General features: G+C 38.2%; 1 protein-coding gene across 2 annotated transcripts; it reads left to right on the top strand.

Moving 5' to 3' along the window:
* Positions 1 to 35: 35 nt before the first annotated feature.
* ipo8 (importin 8) lies at positions 36 to 22,726 on the top strand. Of its 2 annotated transcripts, none has more exons than XM_052118518.1 (25): positions 36 to 213; positions 1,709 to 1,790; positions 2,054 to 2,210; positions 2,290 to 2,448; positions 2,589 to 2,745; positions 2,856 to 2,945; positions 3,278 to 3,372; positions 3,605 to 3,689; positions 3,773 to 3,907; positions 4,001 to 4,100; positions 4,252 to 4,328; positions 5,914 to 6,030; positions 6,235 to 6,324; positions 6,454 to 6,619; positions 7,046 to 7,206; positions 7,303 to 7,428; positions 8,549 to 8,615; positions 9,145 to 9,270; positions 9,479 to 9,576; positions 9,955 to 10,050; positions 10,185 to 10,405; positions 11,888 to 12,093; positions 18,911 to 19,132; positions 20,116 to 20,245; positions 20,706 to 22,726. In XM_052118518.1, coding segments are annotated over exons 1-25 (3,048 nt in total). In that variant the 5' UTR covers positions 36 to 129; the 3' UTR covers positions 20,707 to 22,726. The 2 variants fall into 2 exon arrangements, with proteins under 2 accessions (XP_051974478.1, XP_051974476.1); XM_052118516.1 differs by having other exon boundaries at positions 8,549 to 8,624.
* The last annotated feature ends 560 nt before the right edge of the window (positions 22,727 to 23,286 follow it).

Below are 23,286 nucleotides of genomic sequence, written 5' to 3'. Positions count from 1 at the left end.
CGACGATAACAGTCGCTTGCCGGTAGACTGGGGCAGGGCTGTCTGGAAGATCCGACTCATCTGAATCTCGCCCTTGTATCTGTCTGATATTACAAAGTTTATTCAGATTTATTCATCACATCGGGCCTCATGGATCCCAATCGAATCATACAGGCTCTGAAAGGCACCATTGACCCCAATATGAGGGTAGCGGCTGAGAATGAACTCAATCAGGTCAGTCATCCATCTGGAGAAGTTTGTTGTTTCTTTGGAGAACAAAAGCACCATAAGAAGAGGGTCTTTGCTATAAGATGATTTAATGCATAAGTGAGAATGATACTAAATATATCCGATCACAGCCATATCTTACCTCTATTGCTGTTCATATGGTCGATTTCGTGACGTTAAGCTGGCAAACTATTTGAATTGGTTGAATGCATCAGTACCAACAGTGTGCAACAATAGAATGAGATACTGACATGCAGCAGCCCTAATCTTAATCATTATTGACTAAGTCAATGTAATGTTGATGTGCTTTATTCTAACATCCAAAACATCATTATTTAAACTTTGTATTAAATAGACAAACAATACCACATTATTCCTAATGGTTATGTGAAAAAAGCACTTCTACAAAAGGTGGGCTATAAATCTGCCTTAGGTGGAATGTTATTCTGGGATATTTTACATTTTGTCCTGGTTTTGATCCATATAAATCACCATTGTTTCAGACCGCTGATGCAATTCTGTGCAATAACGCATTCTCAACAGCCAATACAAAGCCTTCTATGTAAAGTCAGTTCACTGTTGCTGCTAAACTCACATTTGTGGAAATTTGGTGTATCAATAGGGAGAGTGCTGTCACACTCATAAAATCTGGGTTGTTGAATTTTAAGTTTCAATCCAGTTAGGCTCATTGTCAGTTTAGTGCACTGCATAAAATGTTATGTCCCATCTGTTTTTAGTATTTGACTGAGAGTTGCTGTCATGATAGTTCACCCAAAAATTTAATTCTCTCATAATTTATTCACACTCATGCCATCCCAGATGTCTGTTTTCTTTTTTCTGCTGAACACAAACAAAGATTTTTAGAAAAATATCTCAGCTCTGAAGGTCCATACAATGCAAGTGAATGGTGGCTAGAATGTTTAAGGTCCAAAAAGCACATAAAAGCATCATAAAAGTAATCCATGTCTTCAGAATCAATATGATAGGTGTGGGTGAGAAACATCAATATTTAAGTCTTTTTTTTTACTATCGATCTCCACTTTCACTTACACATACATCTTCTTTAGTTTTAGGCGATTTGCATTCTTTGTGCAACTCGCCACCTACTGTGCAGGGAGGAGAATTTATGGTAAAAACTGACTTGTCTGTTTCTCACCCAAACCTATCATATCGCTTCTGAAGACATGGATTTAACCACTGAAGTCTTATGCTGTACTTTTATACTGCATTTATGTCCTCAACATTTTGGTACCCTTTCGCTTGCTTTGTGAGGACCTACAGATATGAAAAATGTGTTTGTGTTCAGCAGAAAAAGAAAGTCATACACATCCGGAATGGCATGAGGGTGAGTAAATGGCGGGAGAATGTTCATTTTTGGGTGAACTATTCTTTAAAGAATTATTAGCCAGGCTTGGAGATTGTAAATTAAATTAATCGTTTTAAAATAATTTCAAAGGTCTGGTGTCAAGCTCTCTAATTTCAAATGTCGGGTCTCTTTCAGTCCTACAAGATCATCAACTTCGCTCCCACTCTGCTGCAGATTATTGTGTCGGAGCAGGTGGAGTTTCCTGTGCGACAGGCAGGTAAGAGCAGCGTTTTTCCTCTTCAAATATCTATACTGTGCGTTAGACCTTCATATACCATAAGAAAATACTGTAATGGATTATTAAACTTAAAATAAACACCTCCCGTCACTTTGCACCAAGTTGAGCAACTCTGATTCTGTACAGAAAGACCCAACTACAATTTAACAGTTCGATCACTTTGAATCAAGGCACTCCCTCTTTAGGATTTGTGCATTGTGATTGGATACAATAGGTGGTGACAACATATTTTTGCTTTGCAGCTGCTATATACCTGAAGAACATGGTGAGTCAGTACTGGCAGGACCGAGAGCCCATGCTGGGGGAGGTGGTCTTTCCGTTCAACATTCATGAAAATGATCGTGGACAGATCCGTGAAAACATTGTGGAGGCCATTATTCGCTGTCCAGAGTCCATTAGGTGAGTCAGTTGTCTAAGACGTTTTGGATACACAATTGAGATTTCTAACATTAAAATGACTTTGTTTATTATTTGACAGGGCTCAGCTGACAGTATGTTTGCGTGCGATAATAAAGCATGATTTTCCTGGGCGGTGGATGGGGGTTGTAGACAAGATCAACCTGCACTTGCAGTCTCAAAACAGTGGAAGTTGGTACGGTAGTCTGCTCGCTCTGTACCAACTCGTTAAAACCTATGAGTAAGTCCACAAACTCTAACCAACGTTGCTCGCAACCTATGGTTTTCTTTCTTCTAAATTAGAGTTCAATGAAAGATTACATTGAGATATATTTGACTGTGGATCAATATGATCCTTGATCTGGGGTTTGTGGTGGTCAGGTTTAAGAAGGCAGAGGAACGGGATCCCTTGTTGGCAGCGATGCAGATCTTCTTGCCACGACTCCAGCAGCTGATCACTCAGCTCCTGTCTGATGCCACCTTCATCTCTGTGCTCATCCAGAAACAGATACTGAAGATTTTCCATGCACTCGTACAGGTGTGTGAGTACATTTGTTTCATTTTTCATTAACTTGCTAGTCCTAAAATTTGTGCATACATAAATGGAAGGCTAATATCTGTACTAAACCCATTTGTGTGTGTATGCAGTATTCCCTCCCCTTACAGCTGATCAATAACACAGTCATGACCCATTGGATGGAGATCCTGAGGATAGTTGTGGATCGGGACGTCCCTGCAGTACGTTTGTGTGTTGTTTATTTTATTTTTTTACAGTGAAAGGGATGGTTCATCAAAAAATTTACTCGCATACATGCCGCTCAAATTGATGATTTTCTTTCTTCAGTGGAACACAAAAAGAGATGATCCATGCAATGAAATTTAATGGTGACTGAGACCAACATACTGTCTTACATCTCCAATTGTGTTCCAATGAAGAAAGAAAGTCATATGGGTTTGGGACAAAATGAGGTTGCGTAAATGATGACAGAATTTTCATTTTTCAGGGAACTGTCCCAATAAGATCTTATGAGCAGATAAAAGTGTGTGACTCCATGTTTAATGATTCTTAGGAGACTCTGAAAGCTGATGAAGATGACAGACCTGAACTGATCTGGTGGAAGTGCAAGAAATGGGCACTGCACATCATCACAAGAATGTTTGAGAGGTGATTCAACAAACTAAACCACATTTTGGTCTTTGAAAGACATGATAGTGATCCCCAAGAGGATTAGCTGCATGCCATCAAAGAAATGGAAAACGATAACTTTATCCGTATCTTTTGCTTGTCACAATATCTGACATCTACCATGTGAAATAAGAGGGGATGAGAATTAAATCAATAAATCCAGTATTCATTATTCGGTATGATTTGTACTGTTTCTTTGATTTGTATTCAGATATGGGAGTCCCGGCAACGTTACAAAAGAGTATTTTGAGTTTGCAGATTTTTACTTGAAGACTTATGCGACAGGAATCCAACAGGTATGGACCAGATGTGTAGTTTTAGTTTGTGAATGTAAATTGGTCATTGTGCATTAAGTAATTTCTTCTTTGTATTCCTGTAGATCTTGTTAAAGGTGGTTGACCAGTACAGACAGAAGCAGTATGTGAGTCCTCGAGTCCTCCAGCAGGCATTAAGCTATATGACTCAGGCCGTTTCGCACTCGATCACATGGAAACAAATGAAACAACACATGCCGGTGAGAAGAACGGACTCCTAAACAGCATGACATGACTTCAGATAAATGATGACTTTCATACATCTTAATATCTCTCCCTCTCTCTCTCTGCAGACTATAACTCAGGAGGTGGTGTTTCCTCTCATGTGCTATAAAGATGAAGATGAAAGACTATGGCAGGAAGATCCATATGAGTACATCCGCATGAAATTCAGTCAGTCTGCTTTGAGATTGAAGCTATTTTCAATCTTTCACTTTGCAAAGTTTGATAAAGCCTTTTTGCAGTATGATCTTAGTTGCTGATGATTGATTGACATATGATTTGATTGGCTGATCGCTGGTTCCTTGTTTCTGTGCAACTGTAGATATTTATGACGATCATATGTTCCCAGCCACAGCCGCTCAGACTCTATTGTGTAAGGCAGCCAGAAAGAGGAAGGAGGTAAGTCAACCCTCACACTAGTGTTTATGACCAGTGCTTTTGTTTACGTTAGCAATTATATTCTTTGCAGTTCATTGTGGGCATTCCAAATTGATTTATAAGAATGAATCACATTTACTGCCTTTCCATTTTTAATTAAGATTACTTTGCACAATATGAATCAAACTGCAATATTATGCATTTGTAATGTCATTGGAGCAGACGTCTTGACTAGACTTATTCATTCGTTTTACTGATTAACTAGTGCCGATATTTGCTTTTTGGAATAAAAAAAATAAATACAAATTATTCCACCATTGTTTCTCCGGAGAAAGAATTCTATAGTTAAAACAGCTTGGTTCTACAGTTTATCAGCGCCCTCTAGAGTTGAAATAAAAACAATCACTGATTCCTCGGGATCTAAATCCGTCCTTGTTGACAGTATTCATCCATATTTTATCCTCAATTCAATGCAAATTTGATATTTGGTTAGATAATCAAATGTTTTAAATTAAAGCGAGGGTATGAAAACTTGCCCCACCAGCACATTGTGTCTCCAACTTCATATCTTGTTAGTAATCATGGATTTTGTATGTGTGTGTATGTGTGTGTATATATATATATGCGATTAACTAAAAAAATTGTACGTGTTAATTTTACTTAATCGGAATTAACGCATTTACGTTAATACCGCATAAACACTTGTTGGAAGTGCGGAATCTTTGCGATGTGTCCGCCAGAGTCATTACATTGACACAACACACCACAAACACACACACAGCATTGATTCAGTGAAAAAGTGATGGGGAAAGGAGCTCTTTACACTATTTGTTGTACAAAACAAGCCCAGACTTGTGATAGAATTCAAGTATTTTTCAGCCTATTTTTTTCTCCCAATTTGGAATGCCCAATTCCCACTACTTAGTGGGTCCTCTTTGTGAAGCAGTTACTCACCTCAATCCGGGTGAGAATCCTGGCTGGATTCACTCGGCACACAATGGATTCGAACTCGCGACTCCAGGGGTTGGTAGTCAGCAGCACGTCAAATATTAACTTTTACCAAAACACAGAATGTGACGTTTTTGTCTGCAAGCGCTTTTCATGTGGAGTTCAAAGTGCTGACTGATGCTGCCGTTGATGCCCTGACGTGAATCATAAACACGGCTTCACGATTGTTGTAGCAAAGCAAATAACCACAGTATGCCAACAGATTAATATTGTGGAGGATGAAATTTTAGGAGATTTAATGACCATTGAAAGGATAATGCAACCTTTGTGGAGACTAGTTCTTTCAATAAGTCAACGTCCCACTTGGACTTTGTGAAACATTTATTGTTACTTGAATTGGTGCTATTTTAATGTATTTCTATCTTAAAACTGTGGAAGGGTTGTTGGAAAATGTTAATTAAGCATTATATAGTTAAATATTGTTTTCTGTTCTAAGAAGGAAATAATTGGCTTTGTAACCACTGTCCGTCATAGTAAGGAAAGACTAAGAAATGTTTTAAGCATTCTATTAATACATCAGTCGATTAATTGTTTATCGTATTGGCAAAATCCACTATGGGTTGACCTCTAGTCTTGACCTTTTCTTGTGATATTTCAGGTTTTGCCACAGATCATGGAATTTTGTCATCAGATCCTTATGGATCCCAACGCTGACCCCCGCAGGAAGGATGGAGCACTGCATGTAATCGGTGCATTAGCTCAGCCCTTGCTAAAGGTTAGTTTATTTTTTTATATATATAAAAACAAAACAGTGGGACCATTGCATCATTTCAGAGATTTTGACATGTTTCTGTGTTTTTGGACAGTGTCTGAAATTAAATTTTCCGTTAAACTCTCTGGTGTGTGTGATAGTGACTCAATTTGTAATATTGCGAGGTTTCTCCAGTTGCTTTTTTATGTTCTGTGTCTTTATCTGCAGAAGCGGGTGTACAGGGACCAGATGGAGCTCATGTTACAAAACTATGTCTTTCCTCTGCTCAACTCAAATCTGGGCTACCTACGGGCCAGGGTGAGTGAGTGTGTCTAGATCGTGTCTAGACCTGATAGCAATGTGAACTCAGAACTGCACTAGTCCATTTTCAATGCAACAATGGTTTCCATGGAGACATAATTGTGGTCTTTCTGGCTGTCTGTGTAGTCATGCTGGGTGCTGCACTCTTTCAGTCCTCTGAAGTTTCATAATGAGCTGGTTCTGAGGAATGCTGTGGAGCTGGTGAAACAGAACCTGGTGGATGATAAGGAAATGCCTGTCAAAGTGGAGGCAGCTATTGCACTGCAGACGCTCATCTGCAACCAGGAGCAAGGTTTGAATACACACTACATCAAGCACTTGAAGAGAGATAGAGATTTAAAATATGAGTCTGCTTTCATTTACTGTTGTTCAAAACGAAATGCATTTTTTCATTTTACTAAATTAAAGGGTCACCTAACATTTAAATCCACCTAACATTAAAAACAAAACTTTTGTTAACAATGGTATAAATATGTATATTATATTGATTGCACATACATTATATTTTTTTAAGACCTTGGTACATGCATTTTAAAAGATGTCCCCTTTTTTTCGGACGTCCTTATTTGTCATTGACCCAAATTAGTTTACTCTGGGTAATTGGTTTAAGAGACAAGTAGATTAATCAATTTATTTAAATGCAACACAAGTGGCTGCTGTCTGTCCCAGCAGTGCTTTATCACAACATATTCTCTTCCATGTTCTCCTGTGAGTGTAGCTAAGGTCTATATCAGGCCGTTCATCAAGACTGTGATGCAGGAATTGCTGCACATCATTAAAGAAACAGAAAACGATGACCTCACCAGCGTCATCCAGAAAATGATCTGTGAATACAACCAGGAAGTGGCTGTGATAGCTGTGGATATGACACAGAATCTGGTACTGCACTAGTCTTTGTTTCAAATTGTATTATCATTTCAAAGATTCTGTATTCATTCTGGCAGAGATATTTGATGAACGTGTTGTTCGGTGCAGGCAGAGATCTTTAGCAAGATTCTCCAGAGTGAAGAATATGAGGAGAGTGAAGATAAGACAGTGATGGCACTAGGGATCCTCAGCACCATAGACACCATACTCACCGTTATGGAGGACCACAAAGAGGTTTGGACATGTGCTCAAGGCCTGTTCATGCCAAGTCCAATGCATTGCATTGCATCTCTGTGAATTCCTTCCCATCTAGTCTTAAATATTGCACTGCAATGACTGCTTTGATGACTTCAAAGGTCTTGTTTGTTTCGTTTCGTTTTGTCTTGCTTGTTGTCTTGCTTTGCGTTGTCTTGCTTTGCGTTGTCTTGCTTTGCGTTGTCTTGCTTTGCGTTGTCTTGCTTTGCGTTGTCTTGCTTTGCGTTGTCTTGCTTTGCTTTGTCTTGCTTTGCTTTGTCTTGCTTTGTTTTGTCTTGCTTTGTTTTGCTTTGTCTTGGTTTGTGTTGTCTTTTTTTTTCCCCTCTCCTTTTCGCTCAAATTTTGGAATGCCCAATTCCCAATACGCTCTAAGTCCTCGTGTTGGTGTAGTGGCTCACCTCAGTCCAGGTGGCTGAGGATGAATCTCAGTTGCTTCCGCGTTTGAGACCGTCAATCCACACATCTTATCACGTGGCTTGTTGAGTGCGTTACCGCGGAGACAAAGTGCATGTGGAAGCGTCACGCTATTCTCCACGGCATCCACGCACTTCTCACCATGCACCCCACTGAGAGTGAGAACCACATTATAGTGACCATGAGGAAGTTATCCCATTTGAGTCTACCCTCCCTAGCAAACGGGACAATTTGGGTGCTTAGGAGACCTGGCTGGAGTCACTCAGCACACCCTGGATTCGAACTCACGAACTCCAGGGGTGGTAATCAGCGTATTTACTTGCTGAGGTACCCAGGCCCCTGGTTTGTATAGTTTTTCTTTGCTTTGTCTTTTTTGTCTTGTTTTGCTTTTTTTTGTCTTGTTTTGCATTGCATTTTGTTTAGTTTTTTGTTCAAATGATGAACAATTCTTTAATGCACCCCAAAAAAAGAAAAAAAATCTGAGAATGATGAAAATTTGCCAACAGACTTGGTGTGAACCGTTTTGATGTGAACATTTTTACTAATATTTTAGTTGTATTTTTAGTTGACTCTATACTTTATACTAAAATAGATTTTCACACTGAAAGTAGAATTGCATACAAACTGACAGCAAAATAAGTGTCTTTGTGAGTTTAATGTGCTCTTTTATCTGTCTGTGTGTCAGATCACTCAGCAGCTGGAGGGCATATGCTTGCAGGTCATTGGTCTTGTGCTGCAGAAACCCATCATAGGTATGGCAGGTGTGTGTGTGGGATGGTGGGTGCTGTTTTGCTATTTAAGATGTCGTAACATACATTTAGGCTCAAGATGAGAAAAACGTTTTGATGACTTTTTGTTATTATAATTTGTCTAATTATGTAGTTTAAATGTTTAGTTTTTTGTTCAATCAAGACATCACAAAAAAAATATTTTTAGGGGCGTTCACACTGACTGTGCTTCGCAGTGACAAAGCAATGACAAGACATTTATTGTCAGTGGGAGCTTCCAATTTGAAGCACCATGAGCAGTTGATGTTGCAAAAAAGTTTAGCAGTGTTTAACTTTAATGTCTGAGTTTAGCACTGTCAGTAGGAACTCCCCTTTCATAATGGACATAAAAGATTATTACAGCGTTTGACCACATGGTGGAGCGCTGAAATAAAACATATCTTATTTTACTATAAAAGCAAACCATTTAAAAAATATTTTTTATGAAGGCTTTATCTTATTCTTTATAGCCCTGAAAAGGTCCTTTCATTTATGTTTTGTCTGTCTCTTTCAGAGTTTTATGAGGAGATATTGTCTCTAGCATTTGGACTCACCTGTCAGTCCATCTCCCCTCCGATGTGGCAGCTTCTGGGCGTCCTATATGACGTCTTCCAGCATGACTGCTTCGACTATTTCACAGGTGTCAGACATTATGAAACGCAGCTGAGAGCCAGGCCTAGACTTGATCTCTCTTCTCCACCTTAAACTATAATTCATCCCATGATTGAAATAGGTTGAAATAGTCATTAAGATGATTGATGTTCACACTTGCTTTTGAGTAGTTTGAATATGGTTATGCTATATTGACTACTCTATTAATGATGTGATATATTACCCTGTTTATGCAGATATGATGCCTCTCTTGCACAATTACATTACCGTGGATACAAACATGCTGCTGTCAAATCCCAAGTACCTGGAGGTCATATACACAATGTGCAAAAAGGTGTTTTTTTACTATACATGTCTTTAAGTTGTATAAAGTTCAGCTGGCAGTCAGAAATTAACCAGGGATCAGGGCCAAAATGCCACCAGAAGCAACAGAAATGTCCCAAACATCTAAAATATGAAGGTGTACTGGTAGACGGTAGACAATTGTGTAATATATATATCATTGAAAGCAGTCATCTATCATGTATTCTAGTGTTGTCTTGTATCTTATGAATTATTACAACTACATTTGTATTGATGTTTTATAATTATGTTTTTTTTTTCCCCCCAGTTGGTCATATTTGGTCCTATTTTATGTTTTATATAAAGTAAATAATTTTAACAAATTCTGACAATTCTACCAATATTTCACATTTGACCTTTTGACCCTCAGGTCCTAACAAGTGGTGGTGGGGAGGACCCAGAATGCCATGCTGCCAAACTTTTGGAGGTCATAATATTACAGTGCCGTGGACGTGGTATTGACCAGGTCAGCCATTTGTGTGTGTTGGTCGGCATGCACATTAGTTTTAGTTTTTTTTGTCTTATTTTGTTTGTAATTAGTATCAAATCATATATGCAAATAATCGTATGTGTCATTTTGTCCCCTCGTATGTATTTTAGTGTATCCCTCTGTTTGTGGAGGCCGTGTTGGAGCGGTTAACACGTGGTGTGAAGTCTAGCGAGCTGCGCACAATGTGTCTACAGGTGGTCATTGCAGCTCTGTACTACAACCCCACCCTGCTCATACACAAACTGGAGAACATCCGCTTCCCTCACAGCCCTGAGCCAATCACAGCACAGTTCATCAACCAATGGATGAACGACACTGAGTTTTTCTTAGGGTGAGCATGTTTGCACATGAAATGGCTTTCATTTGCTTCTGATTGTCAGATGTTACAGATGCACTTCATTAACAGAGATTTATCACTTTTTACTTTGAATGATTGAGTGAAACTACACTGGACCAATTGATTTAGATTAAACCACTTTAGCTCTCTTCGTGCTAATATGGCAGCTGTGTCAATACCGTTTTTGTTTAGTTTTTTGGTTCTCTTAGAATTTTCAATCATCACTCTTGCTTTACCTCTTTTTTTTAAGGGATAGTTCACCCAAAAATGAAAATTCTCATAATTTACTCACCCTCATGCCATCCCCGACGTGTATGACTTTCTTTCTTCTGCTGAACACAAATAAAGATTTTAAGAATATGTCAGCTCTGTAGGTCCATACAATGTAAGTGAATGGTGGCCAGAACTTTGCAGGTCCAAAAAGCACATAAAGGCAGCATAAAAGTAATCCATAAATCCATGTCTTCAGAAGAGATATGATAGGTGTGGATGAGAAATAGGTCAATATTGAAGTCCTTTTTTACTACAAATCCTCCTCCCTACCCAGCAGGTGGCAATATGCATGAAGAATGCATATTTCCAAAACAAAAGAAGAATTTGGAAGTAAAGTAAAGATTTATAGTGAAAAAGGACTTGCCGATCAATATTGATTTGTTTCTCACCCACACCATATCATATCGTGTGGAGTGGTGGTGGCGGCGTAGTGGGCTAAAGCGCATATCTGGTAATCAGAAGGTCGCTGGTTCGATCCCCACAGCCACCACCATTGTGTCCTTGAGCAAGACGCTTCACTCCAGGTTGCTCCAGGGGGATTGTCCCTGTAATAAGTGCACTGTAAGTCGCTTTGGATAAAAGCGTCTGCCAAATGCATAAAATGTGAATGTAAATATCGCTTCTGAAGACATGGATTTACCCACTGGAGTCCTATGGATTACTTTTATGCTGCATATATGTGCTTTTTGGACCTTCACATTTCTGGTCACCAATCACTTGTATTACATGGATCTACAGAGCTGAAATATTCATCTAAAAATCTTTGTTTGTGTTCTGCAGAAGAAAGTCAGTCATAGACATCTGGGATGGTATGAGGGTGAGTAAACGATGAGAGAATTCAAATTTTTGGCTGAATTATCCCTTTTAATATGAACTGCATTTATGGGTATCACTTTGTTTTCAAAACTGGTACAGCCCAAGAAGGGTCTATAGCTTTTGATACAAATTAACTCCAATGTGCTTGTGACATATTTAATTGGATAACTTCATCATCATATTTTGTAGGTCAATGGATAAGCGCATGAATCAGCTGGATAATGGTGCCAGGATTGTAATTTTCCCAAATATAAAAATGTAAATGTATTTTAATACACCTAGATTGCAGGCTGACAAAATAAGCCATGGTAATTAATGATGATACCAGTGACTGCATTTTGTTTTTCACTATAAACGTTTGATTGCTTTATATTGTTATCTCTACAGACTTCATGACCGAAAGATGTGCATCATTGGGCTCAGTGTTCTGATGGAGCTGCCCAGCCGCCCTGCAGTCCTGGTGGAAGTGGCAGGACAGATCATCCCCTCCATCCTGCTCCTCTTCCTGGGCTTAAAGCACATCTACACCTCCAAAGTCCTCAACAAGCCAGAGCAGCTCTCAAGAGCTCAAGGCTCAGAGGAGGATGAGAACGGTGAGATTTAGGGGAGAGAGAAAAATATTTCAGTACTGACAGGATGGGGTTAAAGGGCCATTTAAGGGGCCATATCATGGAAAACAAGATTTTCATTTAACAAATGACGACTCTCGTTTACATATCAAGGCCTTTTCAGCAACTTTGCCCACCCTGGTGAAAACTGTTGATGTGTTATGGGAGGGGTGGTATTACACATTTCACAGAGGTTAGCTACTGTACCTTTAAGATTTTTTTATGTATATTACCTAATATTCATGTTGAAATATTAAAGGTACAGTAGCAAAAAACATCCTTTTTTATTCTTAGGGTTAGAGCAAGGGTGGACAATGTTTGTGTAAAAAGACTGCTTTTGATGCAAGAAACTGGATGCAGCTGCATCCAGTTTTTATTTACTAATGGCATTGTAGAAATTCATTATTCACAGTCAGCCATGATTAATTTAAATCCATGAGCGAAAACGCCCAATAACAGTGTGATTACTGAGATTAAGTGAGAAGTATTTGGCTGGTCATGAGATAACATGGTAGCACCCATGAGGGGACCCTCTCCATGTAGAGTAAAAAAAAATTTTAAGTTTCTGATATGACTAGAATCATCATCTCTAGTGATTGCTCATAATTATATACATGTGTTTCGAATTGGAGTTTTTTAACGAGGAAAAAATAAGTAATGCGCCTTTACGTCATTAAGCTTTGACCTTTCAAGTCCAACTTTCTTTTTGTTGTTGCTTTTGGAGGTTTTCTGTTTATTCTAAACTTGCCGCCTCATGAAGTCTTCACCTCACTTCGCCTCAGGTAAACTAATCCTTGCAAAGGAAGTGCTATTTGTGGCATATTGCCTGAGGTTAGTCTTTAGTCATCATGCTTTACGGACGGCTGAAAACTGATTGTATCGCTGGAACAGGGCCCTGGAGACATGGGGAATGGTGGAAAGACTGGCGAGTGTTAGTTTCACATGATTCTGAACTTTGGGCATTAGACTCTTGACTCGCAGGAATTAAATACAACTTCAAAACCCTGCATCGCTGTCCTGCATTCTTATAGTATGTGAGGTGGAAACTCCTTTGTAGTGTCTTAGATATTTTTATTTTATTAATGCCACAAAACATACAAAAGGAGTACAGTTAAAGTTAGAAGTTTACATACTTTGGTTGAAGTAATTAAAACTCATTTTTTAACCACTCCACAGATTTCATATTAGCAAACTCTAGTTTTGGCAAGTGGTTTTATCTACTTTGTGCATGACACAAGTAATATTTCCAACAATTGTTTACAGACAGATTGTTTCACTTTTAATTGACTATATCAGCATTTCAGTGGGTCAGAAGTTTACATACAGTAAGTTAACTGTGCCTATAAGCAGCTTGGAAAATTCCAGAAAATCAAGCCTTTAGGCAATTAGCCAGTTAGGTTAATTGGCTAATTAATGTCAATTGGAGGTGTACCAGTGGATGTATTTTAAGGCCTAACTTTAAACTCAATGCCTCTTTGCTTGACATCATGGTAAAATCAAAAGGTGTTGGAGTGATGGCGGCTGGAAATGGTCTAGATTTGATCAAAAATGACTGTTTTCACATTGTGATTTGTGCTGTGTTACATCAGTAATGTCCTGACTATATACATTGTGATCAGTTGAATGCCACTTTGGTGAATTAACGTACAAATTTCCTTCAGAAACTGCTGAATCCGTACATTATTCCAAACTTTTGGCCACCTGTGTGTGTGTGTGTGTGTGTGTGTGTGTGTATATATATATATATATATTAGGGATGGGCATTCAGCAATAATTTGGTATTCGAATATTTAAGCTCATAAAAATCTAATATTAGAATATTCTATTTTTTAAATGATAGTTAAGGTAATTAATGAGAGAGATGTTGTAAAATACATTTTTTAGTCATAAAGGTTGCATCACCATTAAAAAACAAGCTTCTAATTATATTCAAAACAAGCTTCTATCATGTCCTGTGTTTTGTTATTTTTCATTATTTAAACTAGCAATGCGTGAAAACGAATAGAATGAAATAATTTAAGCTCACGCAAAGCGAGGAAAAAGAAACCGCTAATGAAGTAGACTGACGCATTTAATGTACAGGATGAGTATAAACACTCGTGTATATAATAGTTATCATGTTTATATTGTATCTCATGTCATGTTTTTGTTGAGAAAAACAAGCATTTTCACATCCTCAGTAAACTATACTCATTAATACACACCTGTTTAAATGATGGAATGTCCCTTACCTCAGCTAGCATATTCTTTCTCGGATGCCATGTTTGTTGTTTACAGAAGCATCGAAGGGTTTACATTGCTATGGGGATGCTGCTTTCTGACAAGCTGCAAATATACGAGAGTAAAGTGTTCACTGCTTATCCAGTACATTTAAACAGGAACCCAGTAAGCCACATTCTCGCAATAACCTGCTTTTTTCTGAACATGTGTCCATCTGAACATACTGACAGAACCGTTGGCTCAACAAATGTGATCAACTTGTGTCCACACTCAACAGCGCCACACAGTGCATTCTGTTATAACTTCCAGTTTTAGTTTGTGTGTTCAGGATTTAACATGCATCTCACTGTATATAGAAAAACTTTGCAAAATTCGAATAGTATTTTTACTTTTCTAATAATTATTGCAGAACGAATATTCGACTACTCGTGCACATCCCTTATATATATATACATATACACACACACATACATACACATTTGTATACAGTGACATACATATACATAATACATACAAATATTGATTGATATATATATATATGATATCTGATGAGATAGACCTAGATTCCATAGGTAAGAAACAGCACCTAAATCTACACAACTGATCCCGCTTGGTGTGCCGCCCCCTCAGAGATTTTCAACTGCCTACATCCTCCATAATAGCTTTTCAGAGTTCCCACTTTGCTCGACCAGTCAAGGACTGCCCTCTGCTCCCAAGAGCATTGCAATTTCCTCTTGCATTTTCTCCACACCAGAGTGCCACCCACCAGTGGTTACCCAATGTTAATATCCTGCTTTGACATCACAGAAAATTGAGGGACAGTTGAGGCAATTAAAGTGCTGAATGACACTGAAAGTGCTTCCCAATAGTGAATTTCTTGATGTTAAGATCCATCTTGGACATTTAGGGCGAGTTGTGGGATGCAATCACATCAGAGAGAGAAAAAAAGGCAGGTCTCATCGACTCCCATGACGGCAATATACCAGGCCAAGAGCCAAAGGCAATCAAACCCCTGAGTAGGATGCCAAGTGCAGACCTTCTAAGAGTTCTTAAAGGTGGCACTGAAAATAAAATACTGTCAATTATTCTAATACAATATAATATTATATGTAACAGAATTAAATAATTTGATTTAGTATAATAAAAAAAGGATAATGTAATATATTATAAAATATATAATATCATATAGTACGCTGGAATATAATATAATAGAACCGCAAACCATAACACAGAATATGTTATTCACAATCATGTCAAGTGGGGCATCAATTTACTGTGGTCATATTAAATATAAAGTGTGTGTGATTGTGGGTATTTTTTGTCCATTTGCTAAGTATTGTAATAATGTAAATAAATGGGTGCAGAAAGGCCTCCGTGGTCTTTACCCTTTTGTAATGTATGGAGTTTAATTCTAGGTTTCGTGTTTTTCCAGTAAAATGTAATTATTATGCAGTTAGGTGTAGTGTATTGAACCATTTTTTTGTCAGCTGTATCGGGTTCATTGTGAAGAGGTAATTGCTTTTTGCCAATATAGACATTTTAATAGTGGCTATTCAACATTGTAGGTCATCTTCTGATTTTTTTTTAATACTGGGGTGAAGTTGAGATTAAACAAGTCTGAGAGGTTGATGGAGATGTGTATTCCGAAATATGTTAAATTTTTAAATGGGGTGTTGTGTAAAATATTCTTCAAAATCTTAGTCTTGGAGAAGAGATGTTCATTTGCCATCTTTGTGTGATTTTACTGTAGTTTTTGTTATGAGTAGTTAATGTATCGTTAATTGGTGCATGGTCCGAAATGATGATTGGGTTTATTGTTGTATTTGAAATTTCTGGGTTAGTGGAATTACTTGTTAAGAAGAAATCTTCTCAATTGATTTATGAACAGGTGAGTAATGCATGTATTCTCGCAAAGTGGGATTGTTCAAGTCCAAGCTCATTCATGTATTGTTTAATAATGTCTGTGGAGTGCCCATTTTTTATGTGATCTGAATTATTAGATTTGTCTAATGTTGGATTAATGATTATATTAAAGTCTCCTCCAATGATGATTGTTGATTGTGAAAAGTCTATGAAAAACTCTGCATTGTCTAGGTTTGGCCCATATATGTAAGCAATGTTCATATCTTTATTGTAATTAGAGATATAGATGATAATGTAGTGCCCTTCTTGATCTGATATTGGGGTATTTTTGATCTTCTTTTGTATTATAAGAAGCTGAATATATTTGTGTATATTGTGAAGTTTTTTATGTTCAGGTTCCAGTAAGTGGGTTTATTGTAGTAGGCATATGTCTGCATTTAGTTTCCTAAGTTGGTTCAATACCTTCTTTCTTTTAATCAGTGAGTTGATCCCAAAGTGCGTTCCCTGCAATTCTTTGCTTTTTACAAGTTTTTAGTTTTTGTAGTGTTTGAATTTTGTGACTATTGGGCGGGATCGTTTGGTATTGGTGTTCTGGCTGTTTTTGTATCCGAGGCAGTGGATGTGGTGAAAGGTGATTTTCTCAACAGTTACTTTAGGGATCTTTAGAGCTGAGTCAGTGCATTCATTCTTTAATCTCTTCTTCAGGGTTATCTTGTGTTTGTTTGGGTATGCCTGTGAAAATTAGGTTCTCGCATACTACGACATTGTAGGTGAAGTATGGTTTCTTTAATTGTTTTGTTTTCCATTTAAATTTTATCAGTTTGCATTGTGAGAGTTGTGATCATTGTTTGCAATCCTTGTTTGATCCTTGTGTCTTAGATTTATTAATACAATGTATCCTTAATTGAGCTGAGATGTAGGTTGCACCCTAATTTGCATACTTATACTAAACTCTAGTATGTACTTTGCTGGCAATGGGGAATGTGCATAATATTGTGTGTTTGGTATGACAGTTAATTGGTATTGGGATATACTATGGTGTCATGCACGGCTGTCAACAGGGCTGAGGAACAATATTCAAATTCTACTTTAATTTATAGGCATTATTTATGATAGGTGGGATATCTAAAATACATCTGATTTTAAATTGACGTTGTCTCCCAAGTCCACATGAGGGCACAACAAATCAATATACTGTAAGTAGTATTTTAGAGCTCCTTGATGTATACCAATCAGCTCTGTTTGGTAGCGATTGTTGATTGCAAAGACCATATCTTACTGTTAACATATGTGTTTAAAATGATAGTCAAACGTTTTAGCCATTATTAAAAAAATAATAATAATAATTCCAATATAAAGTAAAATGAGAAAATAAAAATGCTTCAATAGACAATTCTATGTTAACTGTTGAACAGTAGACTATACCATTGCCATAGTACTACCATGGAGTTAAGCTTCAGTTCCGGTGGTACCACAAAGTTTTCATTAAATACAATTGTAAATGTACGTATGCAGTAAGATGCTAATAAGAGAGCAAAGACCTCAATCTCTGGGGGCCGTTCACTTCGAATGTGACCAAATTTTATATGCAAGCATGCGCTAGACTTACGTCTTTTTTTCAGCATCTCATGGTGTAACGATGAATGTTTTTTAGATGCTGTGTCAATTTAAATGTAAATTCAGTCGCATCTTGAGACACCAGCGTTGTTTTATTTATTGCACTGCACCTGTTTTAGCCCAAGAATGTAAGTTATCATCAGTGCTTGGGACATACAAAATCTGTATGCGCATTTTTGCATTTGAATGTGAATTTTTATCTTAGGCTGTCAATTTAAAATTCTAAATTCAAATATTAATTGAACTTAGAATTTTAAATTGACTGCCTTAGTGTCATGAAATTGCTTCTAGATATAACATACTATTTGCATCTGTATGTAAGCATTTATATACGTATGCCTTTACATAGCATTTCCATTTATATTAATTTTCTAACAAACATACAAGTCAATATCGCATAAGAGTTTACAAGTCAAGTAATTTGTTTTAACTTAACTTTTAGGTCCAATTTGTGAGTTGTTTTACCTGATTTTAAATTTTAACCTAGAAAATAAATGTATATATTTTGCCTTGAAAATAGCTATTGAAGCTGACATGGCATTAAAAACAAACTAATTTAATTGTCCATACATTTAAAAACTGCTGAGATAGTTTTAGTCTTGCATTCCTCACCATTAACAACTTACAATGTTGAAAGAAAACCGTCTCCCCCTTTTTTAACACAATATTTTGTTACAGAGTTGGAAACTTTGAAAACCCATCAGAAATAGTATATAATTCAAGCACGATTCTTAATTTATGCAACATACGCTTACTTAATTATTTGAAGCACCCTAATCCTATTTATGCATACCATATAGAAAATGTATAGTAATATACTGTATGTACATAAGATATGGTAAGGGATGCAGCCATAGTTACATTTCAACTACAGATTTCTTAATGTGGCTCTTAAAGAATGGCCTGAGATCTTGGCTTTTTTTTTTTTTCTTTGCACACTGGTGGGACCAGTAGTGTGAGATTAAAAATACTTGACATACCTATATTTAGAAATGACATTTCCTTTAGCTCCAGACAACAATCTCCAAACCCCTCCTGTTCCCTGCTCTCAGATAATGGAATCATAATAGAAGTCAATTTCATCATAATGTCTGTTTTCCAGAGGAGATTCCCAGTGATGAAGATGAGGTGGGAGAGAAAGGGATGACCCTGCAGTCGTCCAGCGCTTCCACCTGCAATGACAATGAAGATGAAGATGATGACGATGATGATGAGTACTGGGATGATGAAGGTCTAGAGGGGACCCCATTAGAAGAATATAGTACACCACTGGACTACGACAACGGAGAGGATGAATACCAGTTCTTTACCGCCTCCCTGCTCCGTATGCACATTTATTTAAAAAATATTGACATATACATATGACATACACTTATGAGCCAAAACATTACGACCAACTGTCTAATATGCTGTTGGTGCTCCGCGTGCTGCCAAAACAGCACTGACCATATATTCTACAAGACCCTTGAAGTTGTCCTGTGGTATCTGGCACCAAGACATTAGCAGCAGATCCTTTAAATCCTGTTAGTTGTGAGGTGGTGCCGCCTTGGATCAGACTTATCGGTCCAGCACATCCCACAGATGCTCAATCGGATTGAGATCTGAGGAATTTGGAGGTCAGGGCAACACCTTGAACTCTTCATTATGTTCCTCAAACCATTCCCGAACAATGTGTGCAGTGTGGCAGGGCGTGTAATCCTACTAAAAGAGGCCACTGCCATCAGGGAGTACCATTGCCATGAAGGGGTGTACCTGGTCTGCAACGATGTAAAGTTAGGTGGCACGTGCCAAATTCATTTCCACATGAATGGCTGGACCCAGGGTTTTCCAGCAGAACATTTCCCAGAGCATCACATTCCTTCCACTGGCTTGTCGTCTTCCTACAGTGCATCCTGGTGCCATCACTTCCCCAGGTAAATGGCGCACACGTACACGGCAATCCACGTGATGTAAAAGAAAACGGGACTTATCGGACCATTTGACTCCTGCCCATTTGACTATGAAAACTAATAGTTTGCTTACCATCTAATCTACCCAGACCTTGACAAGTGGCCGTGTTTGGAGATGATCAATGTTATTCGCTTCACCTGTGAGTGGTCATAATGTTTTGGCTCATCAGTGTATATGATCTTTGACAGTGGTTCTCGACTTGTTTTGCTTCAGTGGCCATCAAGTGATTACTTAACATAGTACCAAAATTGTTAACCATACAAAAATGTGTTTAAAAAATGAAAATTTGAAATGAAATGGTTTGACAATATGTAAAATTATTATAGGTTGAGTAATTGGAAATATTTCCTGTTCCAGGTGTTCAAAGTTCAGATGCTGGCTGGTATCAGTCCCTTACATCCTCTCTAAGCGAAGACCAGAAGAAACAACTGCAGGAGATCTACAATATATCCCAGCAGAGGAGGAGCGCAGGAGTAAAAGTACTGTGGTGAGGATCCATGTACTCGGCTGTAGTTTGAGTAAGGGGCCATTCAGACTGAACAAATTTTTTGTATTGAAAAAACTAGACGCCGTGCAATCAATGGAACAGAACGCAGGCATCTTAAAATGCATTTTTAAAAGTGCTTTTAACCTTCACAGCATCTTAAAGATGAAGCACTCATGTGCAAGATGCTGAAAAAGCTGTAAGATGAGATGCAATGGTCGCAGGTATCCATTGAGCAAGGTATACATTGAAAAACAGTTAGAAACATTGCATATGGATTCAACAATGTGTGTGAACGGCCCCTGCTATACAAATTCTAATTTACTGTATTTTATATAGTGTGTACTTGTGTGTTTGTGGGCCAGTGGCTTTTCACAATTAGAATTAACGCATGAATTACAAATTTATCTGCCTGATGAATTTCTTTTTTTAATAATTCAAGATTGTCTCATCCTTTCCGCAGAAGAAATGTTTCAGTTATTCCTAGTCAATTCATATAGAGAGAGAGAGAGAGAGTCGAGACTTTGGATTTGGATCTGTATCTGTAAAGAATTTACCCAAGAACTGGTTCAGACACCAAAATGGCCCACCATGACCTCTTGATAAGAGAGTCATCTCTGCTGGCATGGGTAGGATCATCTTCAGATCCAAGACTCTTAACAGGAATAATGAGACGTGTATACAACTGGACAGCGAGGCCTTTTAAGGTCCTAGGAGCAGTTTGTGCATCTGTCTGCCCATCTGTGCAGAATTATGCGTGTTTGTGAATGAGTGCCGAAAGATTGTGTGTTTATGTAAATTTATGTTAGAAATTCTGTCTTTCTCAGTCTCAACTCAATTTGCAATGAGTCAGCGAGGAACATGACCAAGAAAGTGCAGTAAGACATGTCAAAGCCAGCCAGAGAGACAGACAGTTGAGGAGTTTAGGGTGTTGGTCAGTGCCTTCGGGGATACATGGGCATGTTTTTGCCCAAACAGATCAAATGTGCACTGTCTAAAATGTTTGAAGGGTGATGTTTATATTTGTCATATGTTTGTATGTTTCAGAGTTTGTTTTTGTAACAGTCAGATTTTCAGAATTAACTTAAGTCATAAAAATGTATAAAACACTAATCATATGCTGACATGGTTGTGTGTTCTTGCACTATGCCGATCTCAAAAGAATCAAACATCTGCTAGAATGTTGCGTTTTTAAGGATCCTTAATTTGTGCATGTTTACCCAAAAATGAAAATTCTGCCATCATTTACTCATCTCCAAACTCTTATTATTTTCTTTCTTTTGTGGAGAATTTTTAAGAATGTACACTGATTAGCCAAAACATTATGACCACCTGCCTAATATGCAGTTGGTCCTCCGTGTGCCACCAAAACAGCGCCGACCCGCCAAGGCATGGACTCTGCAAGACACCTGAAGGTGTCCTGTGGTATCTGGCACCAAGACAATAGCAGCAGATCATTCAAATCCTGTAAGCTGTGAGGTGGAGCCACTGTGGATCAGACTTGTTGGTCCGGCACATCCCACAGATGCTCAATTGGATTGAGATCTGGGGAATTTGTAGGCCAGGGCAACACCTTCAATTCTTCATCATGTTCCTCAAACCATTCCTGAACAATGTGTGCAGTGCGGCAGGGCGCATTATCCAGCTGAAAGAGGCCACTGCCAGCAGGGAATACCATTGATGTGAAGGGGTGTACCTTGTCTGCAATGATGTTTATGTAGATGGCACTTGCCAAATTGATGTCCATATGAATGGCAAGACCCAGGGTTTCCCAGTAGAACATTGCCCAGAGCATCACACTAGATCCACTGGCTTGTCGTTTTCCCCCACAGTACATCCTAGTGCTATCATTTCCGCGGGTAAACGGTGCTCTCAAAACAGGACTCATGGGTCTGGTGACCTTCTTCCACTGCTCCAAGGTCCAGTTCTGATGATCACATGCCCATAGTAGGCACTTTCGTCAGTGGACCCCTCATCATGGGCACACTGACCAGTCTGGCTATGCAGCCCCATACGCAGAAGGATGTAATGCACTGTGTGTTGTGGCACATTTGTCCTGTAACCATCATTAAAATGTTCTGTTGCTTGTGCCACAGTAGACCTTCTGTCGGTTTGGACCAGACATGGTAGCCTTCATTGTCATTGCGCATCAATGAGTTTTGCGCGCCCAAATCTATAACTATAACGATAACTTTTTGTTCGCTTCCCATTTAATCAACCCAGACCTTGACATGTGGCCTTGTTAGGAGATGATCACCGTTATTCGCTTCACCTGTGAGTGGTCATAATGTTATGACTTATCAGTGTATACAATGCAAATAAAGAAACCAGGGGCTGTAAAGCTGCAAAAATGACAAAAAGCATCATAGAAGTTATCAAAGTGACTCATGCAATGTATTCAAATTCTTCTCAAGCAATACGATAGCTTTGTGAAGACTGAAATGTAAGAAATGTCCCCTTCTAATTGACTTATTACATTTGCTTGATCAGACCGAGGTATATCTGTAATTTTTTGCTGTTTTAATTTTTTTATTTTAAGGCTGTCAATTATCATGTTTATTCCATGTGATTAATTCTATAAAAAAATAACACACACACACACACACACACAAACGCAATTAATCATGCACCTCAAGTAGGTATAGCTGTAGGGCGGAATCTCAAAAAGGGGTTTGCGCCAACTCCAAAAGGGGGCGTCACTTCCATTCACAGTTAAGGTTAGGGAAAGGGTTAGGTTAGGGGTTCCCTATATCTTTAATGGAGCTCACACCCCTTTTTGGAGCAATGTCTGCAGCTATACCCTTATCTGTCCCCTGAGCAAAAGTACATTTCTGTATTAAGTCAGCAGGGGGCAGTCAGCGCAGCTCTGGCTGTACAGGTAACACCTTTTTGTACTGTCTAATCAATACTTTACTGGTCTGCCACAAAATGTAATGTCTTTGAATTATCTGAACTATTATATATATTATATGTAGTTTTATGATTATATATTGACTGATATTTATATGTGGGCCTAATTTGGGAAATATTGATATGCGATTAAT

The sequence above is a fragment of the Xyrauchen texanus genome, chromosome 45 (assembly GCF_025860055.1).
Source record: "Xyrauchen texanus isolate HMW12.3.18 chromosome 45, RBS_HiC_50CHRs, whole genome shotgun sequence".
In the NCBI taxonomy this organism is placed as follows: Eukaryota; Metazoa; Chordata; class Actinopteri; order Cypriniformes; family Catostomidae; genus Xyrauchen; species Xyrauchen texanus.
The sequence above is the reverse complement of the archived record's forward strand: the minus strand, read 5'-3'. Positions and strand labels throughout refer to the sequence as shown.

Bases quoted from the DNA above. Each gene is read 5' to 3' on its own strand.
- ipo8 (XM_052118516.1), top strand. From the start codon at position 130: ATGGATCCCAATCGAATCATACAGGCTCTGAAAGGCACCATTGACCCC. The intron at 1,791-2,053 runs GTAAGAGCAGCG...TTTGCTTTGCAG, and splicing joins GTTTCCTGTGCGACAGGCAG to CTGCTATATACCTGAAGAAC. The intron at 7,207-7,302 runs GTACTGCACTAG...TGTTCGGTGCAG, and splicing joins TGGATATGACACAGAATCTG to GCAGAGATCTTTAGCAAGAT.